At 40.4% G+C, this 20,050-nt stretch overlaps 1 protein-coding gene across 1 annotated transcript in view; it reads right to left on the reverse strand.

Moving 5' to 3' along the window:
• Positions 1-20,050, reverse strand: part of ATP4B (ATPase H+/K+ transporting subunit beta) — an 85,695-nt gene that overhangs the window by 46,411 nt on the left and 19,234 nt on the right. Inside the window, exon 3 of the mRNA XM_078658077.1 lies at positions 784-897. Coding sequence (XP_078514203.1) covers positions 784-897 — 114 coding nt within the window. The remainder of the gene's footprint in view (positions 1-783; positions 898-20,050) is intronic.

Raw genomic sequence — 20,050 nt, forward strand, 5'->3', positions numbered from 1 at the left:
ATCTATAATATGTATTTTCCGTGTTGATAATATATTCATATACTAATTATTCACTTATCGAGTTTAATAATGTCAATTAATTTTATGTCATCAGGGTCAAAGATCAGGTGACTTAATTTCCTCGGTGGATTCAGGGTCATAGTTCATAAGAAGTCACTTTCTGTAATGACATTGAGGTCAAAGACTCTGATATATCACTTCTGCTACCCCTGGCATTTTGGTCAATGGACTACTATTCTTCACACTCAAGGGGGGCTTTTCTCAAGTACAACACATATAACAATTTTGTGTGATGCCACATAAGGGTGAATCATCTATAACTCTACTTTTTAGGTCACTTCTTTGTTCGTTCTCACATTCTATGCTATATAGACAATACCTACATGTTTGTTTGTTTAATTTACAAAGCTCAAACAAATGCAAAAAACAACTGTTTTAAATGTCGTTAGTTGATAATTAAAATCATTAAAACCCTCTGAGATTTTGTTCATCCTTAAGGTCAGAAAAGTCACCCCACCCCCAAACATCAACCACTTGACCTTAGCAACTGCTCAACATTGCTGTGTGCGTGGCGTTCTCAAAAACATCTAAAAAACAAACCACACATAGGAACGCTCCAATTACCATTACCAGTTCCCATGGGCCTAAGTCCAACCTAGGTCCTAAATAAAGCTGTACATGTGAGCTGAGGCCTCACCCCGACATGTACCCACCCGCCGTTTTTAAAAATATGCTTAAGGTCAAAATCGACTTTGTTTTTAAATGAAACATGTGATTTGTTACCTGCAAGGAATTTCTGAAGACTTTTTTTGTAGCTGCCCCAAGAGTCCGAATCAGAAGTGTTGATGCAAATACTGATATCCTCTTCGACATAATGAAACGGTCGAATTGTCACCCCTGGAACAACAAACAAATGTGGCAGAGAGTACAGCATCAGTGACAACAGCCAGGTATTCTACCTGTTCCTACGTAATGTTTATGTTTAAATTGCCTATACATTGCACATTTTGAAATTCAATTCCATGGCAACAGAAAGGTTGTATCAATCAGAGCCATACTGCAGATTAAAGAGTACTTGGTTACTGAGTGCAAGTATATGATATACATAAGTTACGTAATATATAAATATTTTAGGATGGAACAACTGTGGCCGGGCAGTCGAGCAACAGTGACCGTGTCCAGTAATCGTAAATTCATCATACTGCTCAGGTACGATTAAATTATACAATCAACAATTTAGGATAAACGGGAGAGGGACACACTACAGTAAACAAGAGGTCAGAGCAAAGATGCTTGGGCATAGGGGTTAGACTAGGCAGGTCTTGAGTCATTAATATTATATTGGAATCATATTATATTGGAACCTTGAATCTGCAATCATGACATCCTGAAATGTTAGTGAGGTATTCAAGTGGTTCAATGCTAGAGCTCACCTACGATGTCTTGATAGAGACAGGGTGAGGTGGAGGTACAATCAAGTGAGTCTCACACTACTTCCACCTAAATGGATGCGTCAGACCATGAGTTACAAACAGTGGGACAGATTTACAAACCCCTTGCAACATGTTTGAGCCGCCGTTGCGTCACTTTTGTGACGCAGGGTGTGACGTAAACAATGTGTCCCATTTACAACGTGACACATCTAGGGAGATGCGTCACTTTGTAAAGCCCTGCACCACTATATACCTGCGTCAGGTATAATGTATGAAGGGTGGGCATTCCGGCACAAGAGAGCCTCATAAATGTGACGCAGTACAATCTGCAAGATTGCACTGCGCCACTTCTACGACGCCACTGTGTCAAAACCTTACGCCTGCTTGAAGCAAGCGTAAGGAGTAACACAGCACAATTGGTATAGGCCTTCCTGAGCAATGCTGGAGTTGCATAGTGCTTGTGATATGACTCCAGCAATGCCTGACCTTTGCGCCAACAGATGCGTGACACATCTGTCAATCCTCGCGCCATGGTGTGCCGCATTGTAAATGCGACGCATCCATGGTGGCGCAAGGTTTTTATTGCACGACGCAAGTAAACTTGAGCATCTCTGCGTCAGTTTCTTGTAAACCTGCCCCAGTGTGTTAATGAAAAGGACGAAATATGCAAATACAGATATCAATGGATTTGTGTCAGAGGAGACAGCTAATCGCAGACTTCAGCCATGGGATATGCAACCACTTGGGAACAGTAGAAAGAGACAACCTTGATTAAAGGGAGAACTTAGTAAGACTAGCAGACACATTTGTAGATGCTACTAATTGCAGGTTCTCTTTAAAAATGCAGAGATTATCCGACCATTATCTTATATTAAATGGATGCACAAAATAAGATCTAGCAGTGACAGCTCATCAGGCAAACTCATTTGGAAAGACATCAACAATGACTTGCTGGAAAATAAGAACCCATGGTTGTGTCTGCTACACACCTCATTAAAGGAATTCTCCCTAGCTGACACATGGACAGCATCAATAAGTTACAATCAGTTTAATTGCCTAACCAATAGAACTTCAACTCACCTTTCCTCCGAATTATACAAGAAAACATTCAGCAAACCTTTACATGCATGGACAGGAATTAAATTGTACATCACTATGGAGAGTCATCATCTAGAACAGCCATTCTCGCTAAAACTGAAAACAAGACTCTTGCAGTATCGCTTTGGCATTTTTCCAAACAGGCCAACCCTCCGCCATATGTGCCCCAAGCCAAAGACAGATGCGTCTATTATGTGGCTATCCCGTTGAACCAGTTCTGCAAGTTCTTTGCATCTGTCCATCCCATGGTGGTTTTTATATCTGAAAATTGGTACCTGCCTGCAAGCACTATAAGCATGTCTTGAAGGGATATACGTTCAACAGAGCTGCAGGTTCGTCAGGTACATGATACATGCGCGGAAACGTATCAACTCTTTTAACCTCCACAAGTATATGCAACATTTCTCTTTTACTCACCTCCCACACTAAACAAATACATTGAATAAAAATGCTGAAAGTTTAATTACACAATTATTGTACACGCTTTAAATCTTATATATTTTATATATTGTAAACATTTTAATCAATCACGCAATAAATATTACTTATTTGCAAGTAAGCAAATGTAAGGTAAACCTTTTTATGGTGCAAAATGTTGTATTTTATTAGGGTCATACCGTAATTCATAATGATTATTAGATGCTTCTAAGGTAGTCCAGTGGTAAATGCAAAAAGATAAGATCATCGAAAAATCACCTAGAGTAATCTAGTGGTTGCCTTTTTAATAATATCATCGTCGCCTTCATATCTTCATTGCCATCATCACTGTCACCAATACCTTTACAACCACCATCAAAATCACCATCACGACAATCAACATCATCATTACCAAAACTAACCTGATCACTACCACCATTTCATCATCATAACCTTCACTTTCATACCTACATCACCACTACCGCCATCATCAGCATCGGCATCACCAAAAACACCAGCATCATAACCACAATACCCATCATCATTACTAATGGTACCGTCACAGCACCAGTATCATCACACACATTTCATCAACATCACTAAAACACCATAAGTACCATCATTTTCACCACCACCATCATCAAAACCACATCAATCATCACCATCCTTCTTTATTTTGTGTGTGATTAACCTCTGTGGCAGGGATTCTGAAACACTTACAAGTTATAAGCCAAAATATTATTACCTGAAAACTTGTTAACTAAGGCTACAAACTGAATGGAAATCATACAAAAGAAGAGTAGGACCGAGGCTGCAAAAACCCACGAAACTTTGAGTCTTCGGGAAGTTCTGTTCAAAAGCACTAAGCATTGCAGAGCTGCATTGAGAAGAAGGAGCCCAACAGATTCCATTAGGGTATACTTCTCGCTCTGGTTGGAGATCTCGACAGCCCATCTCAAGCAAACTGCAAGACTAAAGCCATACTCTTTATGAGAAAGTCAACCCCTTGTTCTAAAATTGCCAGTAAAATATTTTGATATCACCAGAGCATGCTGAACACTTCCATATGTTTGGTCGACTTACAAAAACTTTGCAAAGATGCAGTTTTGCCCCATCTTACTGCTTGTGTAGGGCAGAATGGAGCAACCAAATTTGGCTCCAGTCCGTAATACCTGACAAATGTGAAAATGGATCAAGGAACCATTGCCTCACAAATAGTTTCTACTTATTGCAACCTTACAGTCCTGAATATATGCTTGTTCTTTCCTGTCATGATTGGTTGCCAGTATCACACCAGTTTTGGCAATTGCATAATCATATCACTGGGCATTGACTCAATTTAATATTCTCCACATTGATACTTGAATTTATCAAACTCGACATTTAGGGGCAGATTCACAAGCCCCTTGCAACACTTTTGCACCGTCATTGCATCACTTTTGCGACGCAGTGGCGGCGTAAACAATGCGTCACGTTGCAACACATTTACAACGTGACGCATCTAGGGGGATGCCTCATGTTGTAAAGCCCTGTGCCACATTATACCTGTGTCAGGTATAATGTATGCAGGGTGGGCATTCCGACGCAAGAAAGCCTCGTAAAAGTGATGCAGTGAAATCTACAAGATTTCACTGCAACACTTCTTCTACACCACTGTGTCAAAACGTTACGCCTGCTTGCAGCAGGCGTAAGGAGTGTTGCAGCACAATAGGAATTCCTGAGCATTGCTGGAGTTGCATCATGCTTGCAACACGACTCTAGAAATGCGTTACCTTTACGCCAACAGATACGTGACGCATCTGTCAATCTTGCGCCAAGGTGCGCCGCATTGTAAATGTGAGTCCGCCATGGTGACGCAAGTTTCTTTTTGCGTGTCGCAAGTAAACTGACGCATCTCTGTTATAATGCAGAGATGCATCAGTTTCTTGTAAATCTTCCCCTCAATTAGTATATTCATCAATTGCTTGCCTTTCAATTGCAAGCATTGACTATATGCATTTTGCGAAAATGCGCTTCATCAGGGCATTTCTGACAATTCGCTTTACAATAACTCATTAGAGATCAAAAGAATCCCTTAATTTAATATTTATTTAGTGCATTTAATCTCCTGTATAGCATTGATGTGCGTAATAACAAATAAAAAATCCTATTCCAAACACCCCAGGGGCATATTTAATCTCCATTATTGATATCTTCTGTAGGTTATACATTGTAACCATAATATTATCTGGGGCACTTAAGCAAATGCTTCTTGCGGTACTCTGTGATCCGATTCAATCAGCATCAATTCATGCACTCAGGTCTCACATAAGATGGCGTCTGCATACAAGAGCGCATAGTCCAGTTTTCACCCAAGCTGGAAAGTAGATCTGCTCTCAAGTGGAGAGCAGTAACTTGGAGAAAGTGTGGTTCACTTGGATACAAATGTGCTATTATTCATGTTTATAACTTTATAACCTTAGACAGAGGATGACTACAACAATGAAATCATTCCACTAAAGAAGTTTGAAAACAGTAAGTTCAAGTCGGTTCCAATATTTGTCTTAAAGCCAGTCAACAATCCAGAGCCCATTATTTAAAAAATGTGCGAGACACCAGTCATGTTAGATGCATGGAACACAGCACCAAGGAAATCAGCAAAATGAGTTAGTAACTGAGTGAGCAAAATATGCTGCATCTACGCCGCAGAATGTACTGTTTAGAAATCAAAAGATTTTGCCTCTGTAGTCAAAGACACCTAGTTTTGTGTTATAATAGTCAACAACGTATGCAATTTATCAAAGAACAGTTTTGATAGATTGACCTTCCGCCATATGGCAAAATCAGAAGTGCTCCTTGGAAGAGGGTACTGCATAACTCCACCACGCTTTACCATATTCTGAACCGTTGTGGGATAAATGTCTCCTTGGGATAGCCCGCAGTCTGAAGTGTTTGTGCAAAACACTCAACTTCCATTGTTTAAGATTATATGATAGCCTTAAAAACCTGCACCAAACATCTTTACTTTCTTCCTATTTGCCTAGCCTTCCTCAATCTCCATCACAAAGGGTCCAATCTCTCCTCCCTCTTCAGCTGGAACACTCCAGGAAGGTCACTCAGATCGGCCTTAGTTAGGAAAGTCTCCATGCCTAAGTTCTGGAAAGTCAGATAGGGCAGTCGGTCCATCTCTGGGGCTGCAACCAAGTTTTGGAATTCCCTGCCTGGCTCATCGCTAGACTTGACTCCTTTGCCTCATTCAAGAAATCATTAAAAACATGGATTTTTTCATCATAGGTGTAGTATTCTCTCCTTTTCCATTACTTGTGCATTCTATGGAACTTAGAACATTCTATGTTGAAGATAGTTGTATGAAATATTTTAATTTTAGTTGAGGAAGGTAATATTTTCTTTTAAATTTTAAAAGGCTTTATGTACAGCAATGAAAAGTATTATTTAGAATATATAACTGAAAATTGGCAATAGCTTTTGGAAAATACAGTGTAAAATAAGATTATATATTTCAAGTCTAGAAAATGCAGAATGTGACCACACCTCCGTTTTTTTTGAGTGATCCAGGTGAGCCAAAAGTAAAATGGAGTAAGTGGAAAAAGATATTTGCACATTATGCAAAGGTATGTGGAACTAATTAAAGTGCGGAAAGAAAACATTCGTTGTTGTTACATTGTCTTGGGGGTGAGAGACAGGAAGTGCTTGAAAACGTACCAGATTTGTCACAACAAAAGCAAAGGGACTTGGATGAATATGAAGTGTGTTTGTTGCAATTGGATAAACATTATTTACCACGTGTAAGTACTGTTATGGAAAGATATCATTTTGGGAAACGTGAACAAGGTAAAGATGAGTCAGTGGAAGAATATATAACTGTTCTAAGGAAATTGTCTTCTACCTGTAAGTATGGTGCTGCGAAGGAAGAACGTATAAGAGATCAATTTGTTTTGAAGTGTAGGGAGGATAAGATCATGGAAGAATTGTGGCTCAAGGATGAACCACCTTTGGAAGAAGTAATTGGTATAGCAAAAAGAGTAGAACATATGTTGAAATGTGTTAATGAGTTAAAAAATGACAAAGGAAAGATTGAAGAAAAGGTGGAAGAGGTGAAGGACGATGTTTCTCAAATAAAGGAGGTGAAGTCTGTTGTGAAAAATATGAGTAAAGAGGAAACTAATATGGCTAGTAATACATGTTAGAGATGTGGAAAGTCAGGTCATAAGGCTAACTCAAAGTTTTGTCCGGCTATGAGTTTTGTTTGTCATGGCTGTGGTAAAAAGGGACACTTTGTAAAATTCTGTAAAACAAAGGAAAGGAAAGTGGTCCACAAAGAGATAAAGGAGGTTATATGTCAGATTAAAGTTAAACATGAGAAAGACCATCCTACTGGTATGATCTAGATTGATGATACAGAAATAGAGGTGAAATGTGACTCTTGTGCACGCATTACAATTATTTCAAAAGAAATTTATGAGGAATATTTTAAAAGAAAAAATTAGCTTAGTAAAATGGATTTGTGTGTCCAGGTGGATATGGAGGTGCACCCATTACCATGATGGGTTATTTTAATGCATCCATTGAAATGGGAAGAGAATAATTGTGGGTAAGATCTATGTTTCAAAGGTTGGTGATTGTTTGATTGGGTGGCCTCATCAACGTTTATTGGGTGTAATTTTGAATCCAAACTCTGATCCCCAAGTGCAAATTCAAGAAGTGAAATCAAAAGCGAACACATTTATGGAAGAATTTCCTGAACTTTTTCGTTCAGGATTAGGATGTTTAAAAGGCTATAAACATTGTATAAAATTGAAAAAGGATGCTGTACCTGTTATTGCAAAGGCTAGGAGAATCCCAATAGCTATACAAGAGAAGGTGGAACAAGAACTAAAGAAATTGCAGAAACAGGACATCATTACTTCTGTAGAAGCAACTGAATGGTTGGCACCAGTTGTTGTCGTTAACAAACCCAATGGTGAGATAAGACTGTGCTGTGATTTAAGATCTCTAAACAGGGAAGTTGTAGTGGGTAAATTTCCTTTGCCTAATATAGATGAACTATTAACATCTTTAGGTGATTCAAAAGTGTTTACAACTTTAGATCTAACACAGGCATACCATCAAATAGAGTTGACGCAGGAATCGCAAGATCTAACGGCATTTATAACACCGATGGGTGCATTTAAATATAAGAGAATGCCTTGTGTCGGCTGCGTCAGTTTTTCAACGGGTCATGCATTCAATTTTGAAAGGGATAAAATCTGTAAATGTTATCAGGATGATCTATTAATATATGGTGTAAATCAACAAGAACATGACAGGACTCTAAGAATGGTGCTGAAAAGATTGGAAAATGCTGGATTAACGTTAAAATATGAAAAATGTAGGTTCTCGGTCAATGAGGTGAATTATTTAGGACATCATATTTCAGCAGATGGAATCACACCTAAAAAAGAGTTGGTTGATACCATTGAGAAGTTGGTATCACCAAAAAGCAAGGAAGAAGTGGTTTCATTTCTTGGCATGGTTGAATACTATGGAAAATGTATAAACAATCTAGCAGGTAAAACAAGCAATTTGAGAAATCTTCTAGGTAAGAATAAAGAATTTAAGTGGACAGATGAATGTCAAAGGGAGTTTAGTGATATTAAAAAGGATTTGGTTGATGCTCCAGATTTGCAAGCATTTGTACCCTTTGAGGAGACTTTTGTAGTAACGCATGCTAGTTCTAAGGGTGTGGGTGCTGTTTTGAAACAAAGAAGGAATGGTCAAGAGAAACTTATTGCTTGTGCCTCTAGGAGTTTGAGGGGCGCGGAACTGAACTATTCGGTTACAGAGAAAGAGGCCCTGGCCATATATTGGGCACTAAGAAAGTTTAAGAATTTTCTATGGGGTATGAGGTTCATAGTCTGTACAGATCATAAGCCATTAAGAGAGATTTTTATGATGAAAGGTTTAGATAGTGTTTTGTCAAGGATTCGAAAATAGGTTATTGGTCTTCAGGAGTTTAATTTCAGTGTAGACTATATTCCAGGAGTAGATAATGTGTTTGCTGATTGTCTATCACGTTTGGTTGATGAAGTTCAGGGAGTTGATCATGAAGATGAAATATGTGAAAATGAAGTAAATGTATGTGAGATTACCTCAGGTGCTATACTTGAAGATGAGTGGTGGGAGGAGATTGGTAAGGATTCAGAAATTGGAAAAATAATTGCTAAACCTTTAGGTAATACTAGTTGGGACAGCTCTTTTGATAAGGTATGGCATTTAGTTGAAAATGAGTTATCAGTGGAGAATGGAATTCTTTTGAGGGGTACTAAGTTAATTCCTCCAAGTTCTTTGAGGAAAAGATTGATTGAAGAGGCTCATCAGGGTAATCTAGGAATTGTCAAAACTAAGGAAAGAATTCGGTGTTCATTTTGGTGGCCAGGGATGGATCAAGAAATAGAGAGAGAGGTGAGAGAGTGTTTGCAGTGTAGGGTAAGTGACAAAATGTTAATATCACGTACAACTCCAATGGTTTGTCACAATCTTCCAACAGGTCCTTGGGTAGACATTGCTATAGATATTGTAGGTCCTCTTGCTGGTGAGTATCGTACACCTTATCTGATAGTTTTGATTGATCTTTATTCTAGGTGGGTGGAAATTTCTTCTGTTTCTGAAGTTACTTCTTATTGTGTCATCTCTTTTCTTAAAGAAATTTTTAGAAGGGAAGGTTTTCCGGAAACTCTTTTATCAGACAATGGTCCACAATTGTGCTCGAACATGATGTCAGAATTTTTAATATCTTGTGGGATTCAACATAAAAGATCTTCTGTCTATCACCCAGAAACAAATGGAACCGTGGAAAGGTTCAACAGGGTGATTAAGGAAAATATACAACTTTCTAGGGTAAATTCAATGGATTGGAAGGAGGAATTGCAAAAGTGCATTCTAGCACATAGATTTTCACCACAAATGACAACTAAAAAAACTCCATTTGAATTATTTAAAGGGAGAATTCCCAATACGAGTTTGAGTCCAGCTTGGATGTGTTGGGGTAAAGGTATAATAAACAATAGGATTGGTGATTGGAGGGTTAGAGAGGAGAAAGTTCAGTTAAGGAATAAAATATGTTATGATGAAAGGAAAAGAGTAAAGGAAGTGAAGATTATAGTTGGTGATGTAGTTAGAGTCAGAGCACCTCTAGGAGCTTTGGCTTGGTCAAAATACTCTGCTCCAATGCATGTTATCAAATGTTTTAAAAACTCAGTTAAATTGGAAAATGGTAAGATATGGAATTTAAATCGTGTTGCTATTGTTAAGGATTACACGATTCGAAAATAGGTTATTGGTCTTCAGGAGTTTAATTTCAGTGTAGACTATATTCCAGGAGTAGATAATGTGTTTGCTGATTGTCTATCACGTTTGGTTGATGAAGTTCAGGGAGTTGATCATGAAGATGAAATATGTGAAAATGAAGTAAATGTATGTGAGATTACCTCAGGTGCTATACTTGAAGATGAGTGGTTGGAGGAGATTGGTAAGGATTCAGAAATTGGAAAAATAATTGCTAAACCTTTAGGTAATACTAGTTGGGACAGCTCTTTTGATAAGGTATGGCATTTAGTTGAAAATGAGTTATCAGTGGAGAATGGAATTCTTTTGAGGGGTACTAAGTTAATTCCTCCAAGTTCTTTGAGGAAAAGATTGATTGAAGAGGCTCATCAGGGTAATCTAGGAATTGTCAAAACTAAGGAAAGAATTCGGTGTTCATTTTGGTGGCCAGGGATGGATCAAGAAATAGAGAGAGAGGTGAGAGAGTGTTTGCAGTGTAGGGTAAGTGACAAAATGTTAATATCACGTACAACTCCAATGGTTTGTCACAATCTTCCAACAGGTCCTTGGGTAGACATTGCTATAGATATTGTAGGTCCTCTTGCTGGTGAGTATCGTACACCTTATCTGATAGTTTTGATTGATCTTTATTCTAGGTGGGTGGAAATTTCTTCTGTTTCTGAAGTTACTTCTTATTGTGTCATCTCTTTTCTTAAAGAAATTTTTAGAAGGGAAGGTTTTCCGGAAACTCTTTTATCAGACAATGGTCCACAATTGTGCTCGAACATGATGTCAGAATTTTTAATATCTTGTGGGATTCAACATAAAAGATCTTCTGTCTATCACCCAGAAACAAATGGAACCGTGGAAAGGTTCAACAGGGTGATTAAGGAAAATATACAACTTTCTAGGGTAAATTCAATGGATTGGAAGGAGGAATTGCAAAAGTGCATTCTAGCACATAGATTTTCACCACAAATGACAACTAAAAAAACTCCATTTGAATTATTTAAAGGGAGAATTCCCAATACGAGTTTGAGTCCAGCTTGGATGTGTTGGGGTAAAGGTATAATAAACAATAGGATTGGTGATTGGAGGGTTAGAGAGGAGAAAGTTCAGTTAAGGAATAAAATATGTTATGATGAAAGGAAAAGAGTAAAGGAAGTGAAGATTATAGTTGGTGATGCAGTTAGAGTCAGAGCACCTCTAGGAGCTTTGGCTTGGTCAAAATACTCTGCTCCAATGCATGTTATCAAATGTTTTAAAAACTCAGTTAAATTGGAAAATGGTAAGATATGGAATTTAAATCGTGTTGCTATTGTTAAGGATTACACGATTGTTGATAAATCAAAGGATTCTGTTTGTTGTGATGATGCAAATGTAACTCAGCAAAGGTTTAGCTTTCGTATTAAGAGAGTTCCATCTTATCTTAAGGACTATACAAGTTAAAGATTTCTTTATGTCTTATGTATGAATTCTTAAAGCATTGTATTCTGTGTTCATTTTAAATGTACAATTCTCCTATGTTTTGTTCTTAAAACTTTTTTAGTTTTAGTTCAGCTTTTGTTATAAGAAAGAGGATGTGTAGTATTCTCTTCTTTTCCATTACTTGTGCATTCTATGGAACTTAGAACATTCTATGTTGGAGATTCTTGTAGAGTCAGTTGCTGGCTGTTAGCTGATGGTTAGGGTGCATATGAATAAACCTAATCTGAGGAGTATATTCTTTTTCTGTATTTATTTATAACTTTTCAATAGGTTCTCTGGATTTTCAGAACTTACGAGTTCTGCTTCTCGGTATAGAGCTTAGATACCCTCTGGTTTAACACACTTTATAAATTCATTTTTCATTTCATTTCAGAAGCTTACATACAAGAGCAAGTTTGGAAGGAGTGCCAGATCAATGAATTGTGTTCCTTAAAGGACAGTGCAAGAAATATTGGGTAAGAAGAAAAGAGTATATATTTCTCAAATTTAGAATGGTTTTAGAGAGGATCTAGGGACCATCCATCAGTGCCTGAAACTACACCTTATAATCAGTAAATATACTAAGGCAATGAGCAGCTGTCTATATCTAGCATTTATGGACCTCAGCCCCATGTTTAACTGCGCAGACCATTGAAAGTTTTGGGAGAGAATGCTGGAGATGGGAGTGAATCCTGCAATTGTGTCTTTACTGTGCCAACTCTATGCAGAGATCTTAGGGTACATCAAGGATGGACGAGTGCACAACTCCAGTCAAGATCAGGCATGGCGTTAGGCAAGGTTGAGTGCTGGCACCCTTTCTCTTCTGTCTTTATATCAATGACTTTGAGTCATTTCTATCACACGTAGAGGCTGACAAACCTAGGGTGGGAGCACAAAGCCTCCCCTCACTGTCATACGCAGATGACTTAGTCTTATTTTCCAGAATTGGAGTAGGTTTACAAAGGTTACTGGACAGATTTCTTTTGTTTGTCAATAGGCCAAGGCTGTCAACCAATATTACTAAGATGTAGACTATGGTTTGTGGGTACAGACTCAGGAATATGATGACATACTACATTGATGGGTCCAAACTTATCCGTGCCCCAACCTTTACATATTTGGGGGTTTCATTTGATAGTAAGAGCAGCTGGTCTCATTTGCTGAAAGTAAAGAAAGTACAATTTGACCATATCGTAGAAACAATTTTCAAGTTTTTAGCAAAATTATGTTCAAAACCACTACATGCATTAATTACTATCTACAAAGCACATTGTACCTCTGTATTGTTTTATGGCACAGGCATATGGGAATTATTGCAATACAACACACCAGCAAAAATATATTCCTGAGAAGGTTACTATCTGTTCCCAGCAGTGTTTTGATGTATGGATGTCCATTGGAATTAGGATTACCGTATCTAAAGGATCATGTCAAATTAGCACCACTCATGTTATGGCTTTATATATGGTCAAAATCTTAAACCCTCCTTGACCAGGTCATCCATTTTGACTGTCTTGGGTAGGATAAAGCTTGTAATTTAGCTTGGTTAACATATATAATGGATCAATTCAACATGATAGGTAGACCTAAACTTTTTAACAACCCACGGAGATTAAGTGCCTATGCCGTAGCGCTACTTAAAACAGAATTGCTTACTATATTGGAAAAAGAGCAGAGAAATGGTTGAGTGTAGTAAGTGGAGTTTGCTTGTACATCAAATGGTAACCACAACACATCGTATGGAGCCCTATTTATATCTTTCACAAGATCACTGTCAGATCACTGTCAGAGATTGTATCTGGTTAGATTCAATTCCGCTCACTTCTTGGTTACTTATCCAAAAGACATGTATGGAGAAAATGGTCTTATGCTATGCCAATGTGATTCAGATTCAGCATAATCCTTGCTACAATTTTTGTTTCATACGTTGTACACTGTGCCCCGGAAAAAAGTCTTAATTCCATTACTTAGGCCTCTAAATACCAAAAGATGCAGACCAGCCTTATTACGCCTTCAGTTTTTTCAGCCAGAATTGAAGTGCATAATGGTGCATAAGTTCATTTCGGCCACTGTAAGACTGAGAAATCTGGTGGGCAAGAAATGTTCTAATTATGTTTAATATATTTTATCCTATTTTAGGCATTAATGTGCTAAAGACAATTCAGTTGCTCTACACATGATAAAATGGATTTTCTTAAGAGTGTCATAAATGTACCCTTCCCATTCACAAGGAATGTTATGACTTAATCTTTTAATGAGTGAGTATATTTGTGTAAAATGGTATGGAAGCTGGAGAAATAAGGTTGGCAAGTAATATTTTAATCGTGTTTTATATATTTTGTACTTGATGTTGGTATTATTACTGAGTGAAAGATACTTGAGTTGTTTGAAGCTTTATATTATGTATTTCCTAAGTATTTTTTCTAATGTATCCTTTTTATGCACAAAGTCACTTTATGAGCTATCCTTTTTCTTAGGGCCTTAATATGAGTTTGGTGGTCTGACTACCGGCAGGTTGTGTCCACCACTGACAGTAGCCCATAGTGCTGGCAGTCACTGCCATATTACCAGCTGACCACGGTGTCGGCGGTGTGGCTGCGGAGATCTTTCGGCGGTTGTGATTATGTTTCCATATGTATCGATGCCTGTGTTAACATTTCGACTGCAAATGTGTTGAATGCACACACTTGCATGATACATATGGAAAAATGCCAACTACCCATTGCTGGAGTCTGGCCCATACGTGGGCAGTCCAGGCAATGGGCCTATGGTACAAAAGGACTCACTTGTACATCGCCTTAAACAGGGTCGTAATCCTCAGGGTGAAGACAATGGTGTGAAGGGGGGACCTGAAGAAAGGGATCCACATCAAACTGTGGATAAAAGAACAAGAAAGGGCTGAGTATGCACCCCAAATCCTTTGTTACTGCTGACTTGAAGCTGGCGGTCAGCTCATCAGAAAGCCAACTCGTACTATGGACGGCGGTGGAGCTCCTCAGTACTGACCTATGGCAGCTGCATTTCCCGACTCTGGCGGTCAGCGGTTTGCTGGAGGTGTCTGTGGTCCAGCCGCGTTATACAGAATTGCAATATGGCGGTCGGACCGCTGAGCTTGCCACATTCGGACTGCCACTGCAGATATAACGGTTCACAGACTGCCAAACTCATACTAAGTTAGTTTAAATTGTCACAAATTATTAGCAATTTGCATAGTTGATTTACGTGTTGTGAACTCTTTTATGGTTTTAACAAACCGAATATAGGTTGTTGATGATGATGATGTTGATATTTGCTAGGATGAGAACCATATAATCAACGAATGTAATGATAACCATAATGATAGAAACAAAAGAACTCAATATAATTGTCAGTATCCAGGTTGGGCTCTTCATTGTCCAATAAAGCATCTAAATTAAGTTCATCCATAAACTGCTGCACTGCATTGATATCCCATGAACTTGCTAAAGGGCCTGGTGTAACAATGCAATCCAATGAAATGCGAAGAATATATAGTATTTGAATAATTTCCATAGGGCCCAAAAATTTATACAGTACACTCTCCCAAAGAGCAACCTTCCGTAATGGATATGCAGTGATGTTAACAGCATGATAATCCTTTTTCCTTTTTAGCTCTGTGTTAAGAAAATGTAGTTGCAGCTCCTGTATTACATGAGATAGTGTAAGAATTTCTGGAAGAAAATAACCATGCATCATCATTAAGATAATAACCAAACTCATAAGCTGCCAAAGAAATACTGAGAGTGCAGTACAAACTTGCATCCGCTTAGATAAATACATATATAATGGCCCAGCAACAGGCAATGATGCATCCGTAGTGCTTACTGATTTCAGACACTCTTCTTTCCAGGAGAAATTGATTAAAACAGCTTATATTTCTTCAGGATTGGACGTTTGATAGATTAACCGACGCTTCCTGAGGCACAGCCGGGAAAGCAAGGAGTCTACGTGTATTTTAGAAAATTAAATGCTAATTTTTTTAAAGTACTCGTTTTAAACTGTGTACTGTATTGTGTTATTTGCTACACTTACACTTGCCCCACGCAGTGCTTCTCTCCTCCGCACTGCCACCGCGAACCCAGGCGCCATACGTGTACCAGTCTGGGGTGACGGTCTAGTTGTTGGGAGATCCCCGCCCCCTGCTATTGAGGTTATTTGAATCGCGCTGAGACCTCGCGTGCTAGCCAGATTAACCGGCGCTTCCTGAGGCACAGCCGGGAAAGCAAGGAGTCTACGTGTATTTTAGAAAATTGAATGCTAATTTTTTTAAAGTGCTCGTTTTAAACTGTGTATTGTATTGTGTTATTTGCTACACTTACACTTGCCCCACGTGGTGCTTCTCTCCTCCGCACTGCCACCGCGAACCCAGGCGCCATACGTGGACCAGTCTGGGGTGACGGTCTAGTTGTTGGAAGATCCCCGCCCCCTGCTATTGAGGTTATTTGAATCGCGCTGAGACCTCGCGCGCTAGCCAGATTAACCGATGCTTCCTGAGGCACAGCCGGGAAAGCAAGGAGTCTACGTGTATTTTAGACAATTGAATGCTAATTTTTTAAAAGTGCTCGTTTTAAACTGTGTATTGTATTTTGTTATTTGCTACACTTGCCCCACACGGTGCTTCTCTCCTCCGCACTGCCACCGCGAACCCAGGCGCCATACGTGGACCAGTCTGGGGTGACGGTCTAGTTGTTGGGAGATCCCCGCCCCCTCCCTCCCCCTATATATGGCAACCAACAGTCGTCCGCGCAGCGGTCGCGCCGGAGGCAAGCCCGTCTGCGCCCATCATCGCCAAGTCATCGCCTCTCGCCAGCACCGCTGGTCGAGTTATACCGGACGTTACGTCTTATGAGAGAGATGTACTACTATCTCTGAACCCAGGGGTGGAGAGGTGTATGAGACCGCTGTCACAGCTGGGTGAAGCCTGTCTGGAATGCAATGTCTGTCAGTTTAGAACCCCCGTTCCTGGTCAAGTGAGACAGGACAGAAAATCAGGAACTTCGGCATCGATTTCGGTCCTCCAGCTGAACGTTAGATCACTTGGTAAACACTACCTAGACGTACAAACGCTCATTAGTGAGGAATCTCCGGATGTGTTCTTTATTTGGGAAACATGGCTATGAGACGATGACATGACAGGGATAATTAATCTCACCCTTCCGGCAGGTTACCTAATGAAGGCACTAAATAGGGAGACTAGAGGCGGTAGCATCGCGGTAATTTATAAAGCCCAGTACCCCTGCTCCTTTACTAAGGAAGAGATATGTGGAGGGGAATGTGCTCGTTTTAAGATCACTATTAATGCACATTTTACACTTTCAGGACTATATATCTACCGTCCACCAGGGCCTGCCTCCAAGTTCATTGTAGCTCTGCTAGATACAGCTAACTCGCTCGTGGTGAGGTCTGCCAATTTCACAATTCTTGGGGACCTGAACCTGCACATTGAGCTGGCCCAGGACCCAATTATTCACAGTCTACTGGCAGACCTAGCGGCCTTACAGCTGGACTCACTGGTGAGAGGGGCTACGCACCTTGCCGGTCATACCCTCGATCCAGTGTTTTCTAACATTCCAGAAATATCCTTAGCTATCCCGAAACCCATGGGCTGGACCGATCACTTTTTGATAAGAGCCAGCTTGGAGATTTTGGCACCTTTCAGGGTGGAGGAGGCGAAGAGGGTCCTGAAAAGACCTTGGTATAAGCTTAAATTAAAGGACTTCCATGCATTTCTTGGAAGGCTCTCCTTGGAAAATATGGCAGATCCGGATACGGCGTATACCGCCTTTTGTGAATGGATTACCAATGGTTTGGACGCCTGTATACCTATGAAATATAAAAAGGGACGTAGGTCCACCTCTAATCCATGGTACAATGTTGCTCTAAGAACATTGGGGAAGGATTGTAAGAGAGCCGAAAGATCATGGAGGAAAGGTTATAAGGAAGGGGACAAAGCCATTTACCTGGCTAAGATGAAGGTGTATCATAAAGCAATCTGCTATGCTCGGGCCTCATTTTATGCGGAGGAAATATTAACCATCTCAAACCCTACTAAATGCATCTTCAAAATTTTGCAAGAACTAAAGAACCCCAGAAGTATAGCATCTAAAATTTCCTCAATACAGCACTGTGAGGAACTAGCCACTTTTTATTGAAAAAGTGCAAAAGATCTATAAGACCTTCCCACAGTATGTACCTAGTCCTCAAATCCCCGGTGAAGTTAGGGTGATGGCCCCATCTTGGAAACCATCCCTAAAATCTCTGATGCTGAGCTGAGTAAACTCTGTAGGAAGGTGAAATCGGGTTCCCCAGCGGACCCAATGAGACCAGCACAATTTCTAGAGTCCCTGGCGCACCTCCAACAGCCGCTCGGCGACATCATTAATCTATCCTTTTCCTCTGCTAAAGTACCTAGAGCCTGGAAACAGGCTTGGGTCTCTCCCATTATTAAAAAACCCTCTCTAGACCCTCCTAAGCCAGAAAATGTTAGGCCCATCTCTCTCCTCCCATGGGCTGCAAAGATTGCGGAAGCCCATGTGATGTGCTGTCCCATTATCTGAACAACAATGATATCCTGGATCTGTCTCAAAACGGGTTCAGGCCGGGTCACAGCACCGAGTCTGCCCTACTTGCTACAGCTGAACATCTTAGGATGATCCTTGACGCCGGTCGGAGTGCAGCACTGATTTTATTAGACCTCAGTGCTGCCTTCGACACGGTATCTCACGACATCCTCTTGTCCCGGCTGGAAGCGATAGGGATCACGGGATCCGCTCTAGAGTGGTTTCGATCATTCCTTGAGGAGAGATCCTTTCGGATCTCGGCTCCACCATTCATCTCTAAACCCCACCCCATTGGTCAGGGGGTCCCACAAGGCTCTGCACTCAGTCCATCTCTTTTTAATCTTTATGTGCAACCCCTGGCCAATGTAGCAAAAAAGTGGGGCCTTACGCTGGTATCGTATGCAGACGATACCCAGCTGGTCATCACTTTATCCGAAGGGCCATCTGATTCGGCTACCAGGTTTAGAGATGGAATGACAGCGGTTGCCCAGTGGATGACGGACAACTATTTGCAGCTCAATACCAGCAAAACCGAGGTTTTGCTGTCAGGGAAGAACATCGCCCTCTGGACTGAGCACTGGTGGCCGGCATCACTGGGCGAAATGCCAACACCAACGGCCCTTGTTAAGAATCTGGGAGTCTGGATGGACTCTTCACTAACTTTCCAGACCCATACTAAGAGAGTGGCAGCTACTTGTGTGGGTCTGTTGAGAGGCCTTAAACCCATCCTGAAATATTTTCAACCTACGGTGCGGCAGATCATTATACAAGCCTTGATATCCTCACGCCTGGACTATGCCAGCATGCTGCTCTTGGGTGCTAATAAATCTGAGATCCTACGACTGCAAAGAGTTCAAAATATGGCCGCAAGAACTCTGATAGGGCTCCCTCGATGGTGCTCTGTCAGAAGCTACAATAAAAAAAACTACACTGGTTACCGATCTCATCTCGGATCCAGTTTAAAGCCCTAGTGATGGCCTTTAAGATTCTTAGGACTGAGAGCCCAGCCTTACTACGCCCTCTGCTGACCTGGTATGTTCCGCAGCGTAGTCTGCGGTCGCTGGGGCAACATTTGGCGAAGGTGCCGCGCTTTAAACTATGCCGCATGGGTGGCCGCTCTTTCCAGGTGCTGGCAGCGAAATTGTGGAATTCTCTGCCGATTTATATCCGTGGCATTGAGAATATGTTAGACTTCCGGAAGGCCGTTAAAACCTTCCTGTTTCCATCACCATAGTTTTCCCCCTTGAAGTTTTCTGGATGGCCTCCGCTTTTGTCTCTTGATCTGGTAGCGCCTGGACGCCCCTTTGCTGGGGCCGCTGTTGCGCTTAAAAAATCTCATAACATAACATAACATAACATAACATAACATAATGGAGTTTCTTGCAAGGGTATAGTATCTGTAGCTGATGTAGATTCATTTACTGGCGTGGTGCTGGTGCATTAATTGTAGCAATTGTGCTCGATGTTGCAACAGGTTCAGCTGTAGAAGATGTTGCTTGCACCACATCATTTCTGAAGCTGGCTCCTTTCCCTGCACCCTTTGATTCAGTTTTAGATTTGATTTGTGACTCTGAAGGGCGAGCACCCGAGGTATCTGAAAAATGTTTGGGTAGGTCATGCTCACAATCCTATAATACAATAGTATCCAGATGGTGGCATATGGCCAACAAAGCTAGTTCTCCCAAATGTTAATAAGAGCTATCAAAGAGGTAGTGTCACCATTATCTATCTACTTAATATCAAACCAACCACCAG

The sequence above is a fragment of the Lissotriton helveticus genome, chromosome 8 (assembly GCF_964261635.1).
Source record: "Lissotriton helveticus chromosome 8, aLisHel1.1, whole genome shotgun sequence".
Taxonomy (NCBI): domain Eukaryota; kingdom Metazoa; phylum Chordata; class Amphibia; order Caudata; family Salamandridae; genus Lissotriton; species Lissotriton helveticus.